General features: G+C 67.4%; 3 protein-coding genes across 3 annotated transcripts in view; all 3 read right to left on the bottom strand.

The window, feature by feature from the left end:
* The window catches only part of CHLNCDRAFT_50241 (hypothetical protein), a gene marked incomplete at both ends in the record, with an annotated part of 4,756 nt that extends 2,302 nt beyond the window's left edge, over window positions 1–2,454 (bottom strand). Inside the window, 4 exons of the mRNA XM_005850508.1 lie at window positions 450–839; window positions 1,248–1,560; window positions 1,690–2,038; window positions 2,145–2,454. Of these exons, the coding sequence (XP_005850570.1) occupies window positions 450–839; window positions 1,248–1,560; window positions 1,690–2,038; window positions 2,145–2,454 (1,362 nt within the window). The remainder of the gene's footprint in view (window positions 1–449; window positions 840–1,247; window positions 1,561–1,689; window positions 2,039–2,144) is intronic.
* Window positions 2,455–8,299: 5,845 nt separating this feature from the next.
* On the bottom strand, window positions 8,300–9,471 carry CHLNCDRAFT_140477 (hypothetical protein; the record flags this gene model as incomplete). The annotated part of the gene is made up of 4 exons (XM_005850507.1): window positions 8,300–8,716; window positions 8,806–8,949; window positions 9,070–9,224; window positions 9,327–9,471. 4 exons carry the CDS (start codon window positions 9,469–9,471, stop codon window positions 8,300–8,302), a joined length of 861 nt encoding a protein of 286 aa, XP_005850569.1.
* Window positions 9,472–9,811: 340 nt separating this feature from the next.
* The window catches only part of CHLNCDRAFT_140476 (hypothetical protein), a gene marked incomplete at both ends in the record, with an annotated part of 3,890 nt that continues 2,595 nt past the window's right edge, over window positions 9,812–11,106 (bottom strand). Inside the window, 4 exons of the mRNA XM_005850506.1 lie at window positions 9,812–10,199; window positions 10,308–10,418; window positions 10,588–10,691; window positions 10,859–10,963. Of these exons, the coding sequence (XP_005850568.1) occupies window positions 9,812–10,199; window positions 10,308–10,418; window positions 10,588–10,691; window positions 10,859–10,963 (708 nt within the window). The remainder of the gene's footprint in view (window positions 10,200–10,307; window positions 10,419–10,587; window positions 10,692–10,858; window positions 10,964–11,106) is intronic.

The raw sequence follows: 11,106 nt of genomic DNA, 5'->3' as shown, positions 1-11,106 counted from the left end.
ATGACTCCACTGCCGCCCGCGCCCCGCCCCATCTGGCCGCTTGCGCGCCCCATCCCCCCTCGATGGGGCCCGCCCACACCGGGGCCTCCCCCCTCCCGCCCACTGCTTTCTCAACGGCCCCGAGCCGGGGCTGCCCTCATTGCATACATAGTGCGCCTTTCCCTGCTTTTCTAGTGACCTAGCGTTCCGCACTGCCGTTTGGCCAGCCCATGCTCCCGTACCGTTGCGTTTCTCCCCAATGCGCCATGCCACTTTGCCAGTCATACACACGTTTCGATGCGTGCCCTGTCAGCTGCTTGCGTTGCATGTCGCCTTGCTCCACCCCTGATTTATTGCTTTCTCTGCTTTCGCCCGGTTCCCGTCCCGTTTCGGCGGGGAGTCTATGTTGCAAGCTAGTTCTTGCTTTACCAGACTTTAAGCCCACACAAGCAAACCCCTGGTGCCCTCACCTGCCCGGCCAGGTGCCCCGCCGCACCCATGAGCTCGTCTCGAACGTCACCATTTGCTCCCAGATCAGGACGCAGTGGAACACCACCACCGCGATGGATCCTATGGCCCGCAAGCCATTGAGGCACCGGAAGTCGAGACCGGCAGGCGCAGGCGGGGCCGCCGCTGGCGGGGCCGCTTGAGTCCGCTTGCAGCTGATCCTGCCGCTCGCTATGGAGATGAGTTGTGCTGCTGCTGCCGTTGCCGCTGGTGGACATGCCATTGTTGAAGAGTGTCTTGGTTTGAGGCTGGACTAGAGCTGTGTGGAGGTCGAAGTAAATGGGTTGCGTCATGATGGTGTGGTCCATTTCATATATTGTATCCAGTGACACTGGGGCACAGCACAGCCACAGCTGTGGGTGCAGCAGGGTGACGCGTGGCGAGGGGGTGACGCGTGGCGCGGGCCGCGCCCGCATGCCAGTGGCCTTCCACAACAGAGGAATCGCACCATACGTATGAATGCGACCGATCAGGCCGCTCAGGCCGTGCGCATTGGGTGACGCCGACACTTGCCACCGCTGCCGCCAGCTCGTCCCGCTGATATCAGTGAACTGCAAAGAACAGCCCAGCGCAGGATTACCAGGCGTCATGCTGCTTTACAGACATCATGCTGCTTTACACCTCCTCTCTACCAAGAAATGCAGAGGCAGTGCGCAGGCTACGCCGGCGGCCAGCGTGCCGGCGCACACGGCGGCAAGGCTGGGAAGCGGCTGCATTGCAATGAACCGCGGCAGCCAGCCGGGGGGCAGCAGCAGGATCACCCACAGCCGCGCCTGCTCGTGCATGAGGAACAGCGTGTAGGACAGCGCGCCCACGGGCCGCCAGGCGGGCGCGCCCAGCAGGCGGGCCGCCGCCGCATGCATCGGGTCGGCATGCAGCACCAGGGCCAGCAGGGCGGCTGCCACCAGGGCAGCCATGAAGGGCGAGCCCCAGGAGAGCAGCGCGACGTGCAGGCGGGCGGCAGACAGCGGCCAGGGCGCGGCGCCTGGCGCGCGGAACAGCAGGTGACGATCAACAAGCAGGTACAGGTAGGCGGCCTGGAGGGCGAGGGCGACGGCCCCCAGCACGCGCCGCCTGCATGGAGCGGGAGGCACAAGCAAGGGCACACAACGCGGCATTGGTGGCGCTCGTGCAGCAGTAAGCCAGCAGCACGGCGGGAGGCACCCAGGTCACGCATAGAAAACAGCAACAAGCAACCCCCACCTGCGCCGCAGCAGCTGGAGTGCCGCGCGGGAGCGCAGCAGCGCACCCAGCGCCGCCCCCGCCGCCAGCTCGGTCACGCGGCTGGCGGTGGGCAGGTAGGACGCGTGCAGCAAATTGGCCCACGACAGCTGGGAGGCCTGGTCCACCGCAAAGTCGGCCACCGGCAGCTCCAGAAAGTCGACCCGCCAGGCCGCCCACAGGCGCCACAGCGTGCCGCCCAGCGCCGCCGCCGCCAGCGCAGCCGCCAGGCGAGCCCGAAAACCGGGGGCGCGGGGTCGCAGCGCCCACAGCAGCAGCGGGGAGGCGAGGTGCCACTGGGCCTGGAGGGCGACCGTCCACAGGTGGATGGCTGCGTTCGGGTCAGCAGGCGTGAGGGGCAGGGGTTGGCAGCCTCGCCAGCGAGGGAGCAGCAGCGGCAAGGATGCGGCGCATGCCTGCACACGTTGCATGCTCACCGCAGGCCTTGTTGCCCAGGAAGTTCTGGATGAGCAGGAAGTTGGCCCACACGTTGCGCGGGCAGTGGTAGAAGTGGATCCAGCGGGCGGCAGCCGCCTCGCGGGGCGCGTCTGCCGGGCCCAGCGCCACCGCCGCCGCCACATTTGCCAGCGCGTAGGCGGGCAGGATGCGCAGCGCACGGCGCCGCCAGTAGCAGGCCACCACGCTGCCGCAGCTGGGCGACCCCCGCCGGCAGTCCTCCAGCTGGGGCAGGAGCTGGAAGGCGCTGAGCGCGGCGCTCAGCAGCAGCAGCACATCCACCCACACCATGCCCGCCGACGCCAGCTTGACTGCCGGGTTGCGCTGCGTCAGCTCATACTTGGGCTGGTGCGGCAGGAAGAACTGCAGGCACGGGTCAGCGTTTGTGGGGCCAACTGAGTTGAGGAGACAAAAACTTCAACGTGTGTGATGGGACCGTGTGTCTGCGCACCTGCCAGTACACGTAGCAGTGCAGGCACAAGATGCCGAGACAGGCGACTGCACGGATGCCTTCCAGGCACCGCAGGTCAACGTGTGCGGGGCTCGCCCTCCCCGCAGCGGCGGCGGCACCAGCAGATGCAGCGGCGCCTGCCTGGACCGCAGCCCTGCCGGCACCACTCTGCTGCCCCTTGCTGCCTGCCCTGGTGGTAACCATGCCTGCCAGGTCTTCACTCGGCAGTTTCAGTCGGCGGGCGACCAGCTAGCAGAGGGAGGGCAGCCCTACCGGCCGGCAAGCTGCATCTTTAGCAATCACATGTCGAGAGGGTCCTTGTTGCCTCATCTCGAGTCGCGCGCCACTTTCGATTAGCGCCTCACGCCCCGCACGCTGAATTGCCAATGCAAAATTAGGCCAGCCGCTGCATTGCCGCGCCATGGCGCTGCGGCCGCGCCCCCTGGCAGCACTGCCCACCTCCAAGATAAGCACGGGCGACCCCCGGCTCGACCATGTGCTGGGCGGCGGGCTGCCCTGTGGCAGCCTGACAGAGGTCACAGGTATGCTGATTGGGCGCCTGTTTGCATCAACCGCCCTCCCTGGGAGCTGCTGGGCCCAGGCCACCCACTTGCACCTCGGTTGCTGCTGCCCACCCGCCGCCGCCCTGCCCTCCTGGCTGCAGGCGAGGCGGCCGCCTCCAAGACGCAGCTGTGCCTGCAGCTGCTGCTGGCGGTGCAGCTGCCACAGGAGCACGGCGGGCTGTGCGGCAGCGCGGTGTATGTGCACACCGAGGGCGCGCCCGCCATGCAGCGCCTGCACCAGCTGGCCCAGTGCCTGCACCTCAGGTAGCTCGTGCTGGCTGCGAGGCCCTGCGCCTGCGCCTGCCATCTGCGTGCCTCCTGCTGCCCACTAGCATGCCGGCGGCCTCCCCTCAACACCGCTACCCGCCTTTCCGCCCACTCCCTCTCTGCAGGCACCCACCCGAGGTGCTGGCAGGCCTGCCCGCCCCCGCCGCCAACGTGTTTGTGGAGAAGGGGGTGAGCAGTGGCGTGGAGCTGCTGCTGCGCCTGCAGCGCCTGCGCAGCCTGCTGGAGAGGCAGCGGCGCTTCTCGCGGGGCACGGCCGGCATGGGCATCGGCAGCACGGGCGGTGGTGGCGGTGGCGGCGGCTGCGGGCGGGCCGTGCGCCTGCTGGTGGTCGACTCTGTGGCGCATGTGTTCCGGGACCTGGGCGAGGGCAGGGCCGAGGGCGGCGCAGGGGTGGCGGAGCTGGCTGGGCGCACCCAGCTGCTGTTCCAAATCTCGGCGCTGCTCAGGTAGGGGCAGGGCGCCTGCGTGTTGGTGACGGACGTGTGGAGTTGTTGCAGGTGTGAACGTCTCTGCAGGGCTGCACGAATAGGGCTCACCGTACCGGCCCTGCTCCCCGCAGGCAGTACGCTGACGAGTACGACCTGGCTGTACTGCTGGTCAACCAGGTCGTGGACAGCGTGGACAGCACGGCGGATGGCTGCAAGGACGGGCTGCCACAAGCCCCACAGCGGCAGCAGCAGGCAGGCCGCGTGGCGGCGGCCAAGAATACCGGCCACACGGGCGGCCTGCGCCTGGTGTCTCTGGGGCGCGAGGTGGTGCCGGCCCTGGGCCTGGCCTGGGCCAACTGCATCAACACGCGCCTCTTCCTCTCCCGATGCCTGGCTCCAGATGGCGCCGGCCCCGCGCTCTTCTACGGCCCGCCCAGCCCCGCAGCGGCAGCGGCGGCAGCCGCCGCAGAGGGCGGGGGCGGTGGCGCGCTGGCGCCCGCTCTGCGCAAGCTTCAGGTGGTGTTTGCGCCGCACTTGGCACGGGGCAGGGAGTGCTTCTATGTTGTGGAGGCCACCGGGGTGCGGGGCCTGCAACCAGAGGAGCTGCAGCAGCACGACGCGGCGGCGGCGGCTGCAGCCGCCACGGCACATCAGCACCGGCAGCAACAGCAGGAGGCCTGGGAGCGGGAGCAGCGGGGGGCCTGGCAGCGGCAGCAGCAGCAACACCAGCCGCCACAGCAATATGGCAGGCAGGTGCAGCAGCAGCCACATCAGCAGGCTTGGCAGCAGCAGCAGCAGTGTCAGCCGCCACCACAGCCTGGTGGCTGGCAGCACGGCGGCACCAACAGCTGCCAGCAGCCACCGCAGCGCCACCCACAACAGCAGCAGCACATCCGCCAGTGGCAGGGGGTAGCCACTGGCTGGTAGCGAACAATGTTCTTTTCTGGTCATTTCATGTTTCACTTTACTAGGCAGCTGTGTGTAATCAGTGCGCGAGGCTGGATCCCAGTGCCGAGTTGCGGCCTTGCGGCACCCCCACTTCCGCCAGGGCCTGGCGTGGCGGAGGCTTGCAGCAATGGCATGCATGCACCGATCACCTTGTTGCTGCCCTTCCTTGCGCTCGTGGGGTTGTCGACTGATGTTCGCATGCCTGTGGTCCTTGGGCGGCCCCATGAAGCGGAGGCCTAGTGCTTCCCTCCCTCTTTTCCCTTTTCTGTTTTTTGGCACCATGGCGAAGGAATTCTTGAGTTCTGTCTCCCTGGCCTCCTGCCTGCCCTCGACGCCACTGGTCTCTGTCACAACCGGCTGCAGGCTCGATGCCGCGATCCGGACCCTGCGTGAAAATACGATTTTGAGCTGCCCTGTGCTGAAGGGGGTGAGGCTGACCCAGCATGCATTGGCTGATGATCTCGCTTGTGGAGCCTCTGCCCTGCCTTGCTCCAAACGCTCGTGGGGACGCATCGCGGTGCCTGAATGCAGCAGCGCGCGCAAGCAGCCCACGCCCGCCGGAGCCGCCGCCCGCTGACCGCCACCTGCCGCCGCCGCCGCCGTTCAGGGCGAGTACCAGGGATGCATCTCCGTCAACGACGTGCTGCGCAGCCTGATGGCAGAGCTCAGGGCGCGGCAGCCGCACTGGTTTGATACCGGCGCCTCTGCATTCAGCGCGGATGACCTGGTGGCGGTGGGCAAGTCGCTGCTGAGCAAGAGCGTGGGCGAGCTGGAGCACGCCGGCAGCCTCTACCTGCTCAACGCGCACACCAACAGCAGCCTGCTGGACTTTGTGGTCAACTCCTTTGACATCCGGTGAGGCTGGGGGCGATGGGCGTGGAACGGGAAGCGCGCGGCCCTAATGCTGCGCCTCACAGCGCCACGCTCGCTCGCCCCTTCCCGCCCCGCAGCGACAGCCACCACGTGCACCACCGCGTGTATGTGTGCCTGGCCGCGGGCACCTCCCACACCGTGGAATCTGGCTTCACGACGGTCGTGAACGCCACCAAGCAGAGCGCCGCCTCGGGCAAGCTCACGGTGAGCAGGCCGCTGCCGCCTGGCCGCCCGCTGGCCATGCGAGTGCCTGGCGCACGCTGTGAGCGGCAACGCAGGCACGCCGGCCTCCCTGGTGCAGCCTCCGCCCACCTCCCGCCCGCTGCTGCCTGCAGGTCACCCACGTTGTGTCCCAGCGGGATGTCATCCGCCAGCTGGCTGCCAACAAGGGCGCGCTGGGCATCTCGGGGCAGACCCTGGAGGCTCTGGGGCTGGATGAGGGCGCCGTCTTCTGCGTGCCCGCCACCACCCCCGCCCTGGAGGCCTTTGGCCGCATGGTGGCGGACCAGAAGAGCTGCCTGGGCCTCACCGACCCAGCCACCGGCAAGCTGGTGAGGCGGCGGGGTGCACGGGGCACTGGGATAGTGGGAGTGGGCAGGGGGAGAGGTGTGCCACAGCGGGCCGCCGCCCTGCTCTCAACCCCTGGGGCTCTGCTGCTGCCTGCAACCTTCACGACACCTGTCTGATGCCCCCACCCCGCTCTCAACCCACACCGCAGGTGGGCACCCTGTCTGCCTCCGACGTGCGCGGCCTGTCCACCCCCGAGTCCTTTGCCTCCCTGCTGGCCCCCGCCGCCGACCTGCGCGCCAAGCACTATGGCGGCTCCCTGCCCCCCGTGGGCACCGTCACCCCCGCCACCACCTTTGGCGACCTGCTGGACATGCTGGTGGCCAACCTGTGGCACCGCGTGTACGTGGTGGACGGCGAGGGCAGGCCCACCAGCATCATCACCCTCACCGACATCCTGCGCTGCGCCGCCGCGTGAGCGCGTGCACGCGTGCGGCTGGCGATGGCGCCAGCCCTGCCCCGCAAGAGGGTGGCAGCACATCCTGAGTGGGCCGGCTGATGGCCCCGATGAAATGTAGCACCACTGCCACAGCGCCTAACACGTTGGCCAGCCAGCCCGCAACCTGCATGGACCCCTTCTCTTGAGGAAAGAACCCTGTCCCAGCCCAAACGTCTGCTCCCCTTTTGTTTGAATCCCCTTTTGTCATGTGTGATGCTTGCCCATAGATACATATCCCCTTTTTTCATTGCCCCGCACCGACATTGTTTGTGCGTGCCATTTTTCCCTCGTCTCCCAAACCAAATCCATAACATATGTCTCACCCCGCCCGTGTGTGTAACCAGCGCAGCTAGTTTGATTTGGTTTACAGGGTTGTTGCACAAGCTCTCTCGTCTCTCAGGCACTGGCACTGCACGCCTCTCCTGGCTGGCGGCTACTTGCTGCCCTTCTTCTCAGCCTTGCTGTCGGCAGGCGCCGCCACGGCGGCCGGCTCAGGGCCGGGCTGCTTCTTCACCGGCTTCTCGCTGATGCCCAGCTCAGCCATCTCCTTGGCGGCCTTGGCGGCCGCCTCCACCTGCAGGCAATGGGGCGGCAGGTGGGGCGGCGATGGGCGCAGTGGTGGTGCGGGCTGGCTGTGCCTGCAGGCTTTTGCTGGCCTGGGAAGGGCCACCCCGGCTAGACCTCACCTGCGCGCGCTCAGCGTTCTTCTTCTTGCGCTCGTCCTTGGCCTGCTGCTCCCAGCCCCCTGCAAGCAGGTGAGGAAATGGTGAGTACGGTGGGAGCGGGGCACGGTGCCAGGTGGGAGCGGCGGCGGGGGCTGCGGCGGGCAGGAGCAGCAGTGAGACAGACCAGCGGGCCTCGAGGCCACTCACAGGGCACAATCTCGTCCCGGGCCCTCGCCTTCTGCGGCTTGCCGCCCTTGCCGCCCTTGCCGCCCTTGCTGCCCTTGGCTCCACCGCCAGTGGCGCTCTCCGCGGCGGCCTCCTTGCCAGCGCGCTTAGCGGCAGCCTTGGCGCCCACCTGCAAGGCAGGAGGGGGTGGCAGGGGCGACAAAGGCCCGAATGCGTGTGCATTGGGGCCATCACTGGTGGTTGGCCCGACCCAGCCGAGCTCTGCGTCGCCCTCGAGGCCCTCGATTGGAATTCAGGACCCTCGATTCGAGGATTCAGGGGCCTGAAGCCCGCCCGCCCCCACATGGCTCACCATCTCTACGAGGTTGGGGGTGCGATTGCCCGAGACTCAGTTGACCGGCCTTGACTGCTCGAGGGGAGGCTGTATGAGTGCGGTGAAGGCAACAGAAATCGCGGAAAGTGTGTGGCTGGGGTGCATTGGGCTTGTCAATTGGAGCCCCACAGCGGGAGCACAGCGTACGCGACGCACACAGCATGCCGCAGTACGGAGGAAATAGCGAACCAGCATCCCGACAGGCCTCCCAGGTTGCAGCAAGGCTGCCAAAACCCCTGGCACGCACGCACACACGCTGTACTGAGCCATGGCGGCAGTCACTCGGGCCATGTGCAGAGGTGCATCAGACAGCCCCCTTGGAATGAAGTACAGCGCACCAGGACAGGGCACCAGGTCAGAAACCAAAGTACGCACGGGAGCACAGCCCCACAGCCAGCGCAATGGTCACGTTGTCTGCCTCCCCACCCAGAGGCAGCGATTCTGCCAGCGCGCCGAAACCGGAACAGAGCAGGACGCCGCGCACCAGCGGCCAACCCCACTGCAGCACGCCGCCCGCTGCCGCCGGGCCCGCCGATGCAAACATGCCGTGCCGCATGAAGTAGAGGAGGAGGGGTAGGGAAGCCGCGGCGCCGCCCAGCCAGCAAGCTAGAGTGCCGCCAACCGTCTTGTCGCAGTTGTGCGGAAGCGGGCGAGCCAGTGCCCGCAGCACACTGCGACGCCATGTGCTGCCGCTGTCTACGCTGCCCTTCTTGCCGCCCCTGGCTGGCGCATCTGCGCTGGCCGCCGCCGAGCTGCAGGCCCGCCCCACCACCTGCGGGAGCGTGCCAGGCGGCATTGAGGCACGACTCAGAGGAGCAGCGGGGCGGGCGGCAGCTGGGCAAGCGTGTGGGCCTCGCTCACCTCTGCCAGGCCATCCCCCGCACACAGTATTGCGAGCGCTAGCACACCGCAGGGCGAGTGACGCCACCATATCAGCGTGGCTGCAACGTGCACGGCGGCATATAGCAGCGGGCCGCGCAGGAGCTCCTCGCGCCGGCCGCTGCGCTGCATGGCGGGGGGTGGGGGCAAGCTGCGCATTGCTGGGTGCGGATCATACCACGGCCGAGGGTGCAAGCGCTTCCAGTGCAGCTGCTAGGCAGGCAAGAGCGCCGGCAGCATACTCACACTGGCCCCCGCCACCAACGTGTCGTCCCGCACAATGCCCGTGCCAACCAGCATGAATTGCACGCCCGCCAAAGCGGGCACCGAGGCTGCCAGCCAGCGCGAAGAGGGAGCGGCGCTATAGAGTGGCCAGCACAACATGTACAGCGGGCCGGTGCCTGCAAGACAGCAGGACAGGAGGTGGACCGTAGGGGTGGTAGAGGGCGGGAGGTGAGACGACCTGTCGTCTCACCCATGTGCACCTATGTGTTGCTGCTCACCTATGTGCATCATCTTGCGCGCCAGGCGAGTGGGCAGCAGGCCCAGCCTGCCCACCACGCCGCAGACACCGATATAAGCCACCGCGCCGCCCAGTGTAGTGAGGAACGCTCGGCCGTTCTGGCCCTGCAACAGCGCCGCGATCATGCCTGGAGAGGCCTGCGGCGACAGAGCGGCGGGGACCGCGGCGGCGGGAGGCTGTGGCGCAGGCTGTGGTGGGGGCGCTTGGGACCCGTGCTAAGCAGCACAGGTTTGCAGACATTGAGCCGTGTCCCCTGACGAGTCCCGGAAGCCTCCCGCGCGGAAGGCGGGCTCGATGCTCCTAACCTGACCTCCACTGCACACTTGATTGACCCCAACTCTGTGCGATTGGGAAATTTAACGAAGCAGGTGGACGATGATGAGCATCACCCCAAGAGCCCTGTGTACTGCAGCTCGCGGCCATGGTACAGCTGATCAGCTTTGCAGTAGTGACAGCCAGCGGCATTCATTGTGTGGCCTCTATTCTGCTGTGCAGCCAGGCCATTATGGTGCCAAAGGCATCATCAGCTGCAGGGTCCACATCCACCGCCGCCTCGGGCAGCGACATGGGCTTCGCGTCGGCGCCGCCGCCGTGGGCTGGCCGTTGCGCCGCGTGTTGCTGCTGCAGGTCCCTGAACTGCCGCGCGTAGGGCAGATAGCTGCTGTAGGTGAAGCGCTGCCACACGCGGGCCAGCGCGCGCTGCATCTCCTCCCGCCGCTCCTGCGTCACCGCCTGCAGTATGTCTGGCAGCTTCTCGGCATCCGCCTCTGGGATGCGTATGGTGAAGGTCGACAGGTCCACGACCGACTCAAAGGACACTTGAACCTCGTCCATGATGAGGACAGGGATGCAGCTGCGCGGGTGGAAGGGACGGCGACGCAGCGGCGTGAGCAGGAACAGAGCGTCCAGCACACAGCCGCCCCGGGCCCCAAAGCTGCCACCCCAGCGCCCGCCCACCCACCCGTGGAGCATGGCATCATCCATGCGTGCGCTCCAGCCGTCTCCAGGTATCACCGGGCAGAAGACAGAGGAGGCCAGCAGCTCTGAGTAGTCGCCCTGCAGTGTGTCGTATCTGGGGGCAGAGCGGAGAGGGGAGCCCTAGTGGCAGGCCTGTAGGTGCAGCCGCCCCTGGTGTGCCACTGGGGCACAGTTGCGAGGGCTGGTGCTGCGGCTGCCGCTGCTGCTCGTGATGGAAACCACAGGCTGCTGACGGCCAGCGGCACAGCGCAGCCACGACTCACTCTCCCACCGCAATCTTGTGCTTCTCCAGCCACCCGCCCTCTGCGGCGGCCTTGGCCAGGCGCTGGCGTATGCCGCGTGAGTATGGCGGGTTGTCTGCCTGGACCTGCAAGCCCAAGGTGTGGCTGCGAGGTTGATGGGTGGCAGGGGGACGAGGTGGTTTGCGATTGGAGCTGGCGCATGGGTGGGGGCGAGCACAGAGTACTAGATGGGGGGCGCTGGAATTCCAGGGGGCACTCCACCAAGCAAGCCAGGCAGGAGGCAGCGGCTCACCCGCCCCCTGTGGAAGGCCAGCCAGGTGCGCTGCCGCGGCGGCGCCCCCACCAGCGGCGACAAGCGGTAGTGCTCCGGTGTCTTCATCAGCGGCACCACCAGGTCCTGCAGGCAGCGGGGGGGGCACGGGGTGGCCACGCTGGGGGCAGACCTAGGCGCCTCTGGCGCATCCTCCAGCCTCCAAAGCCACACGCGCGTGCGCACACACACACACACACAGGCATGCATGCACCACTACACACACATAG

The sequence above is a fragment of the Chlorella variabilis genome (genome assembly GCF_000147415.1).
Source record: "Chlorella variabilis unplaced genomic scaffold CHLNCscaffold_3, whole genome shotgun sequence".
NCBI classification, from domain to species: domain Eukaryota; kingdom Viridiplantae; phylum Chlorophyta; class Trebouxiophyceae; order Chlorellales; family Chlorellaceae; genus Chlorella; species Chlorella variabilis.
This window is presented reverse-complemented; position numbering and strand designations above follow the sequence as displayed.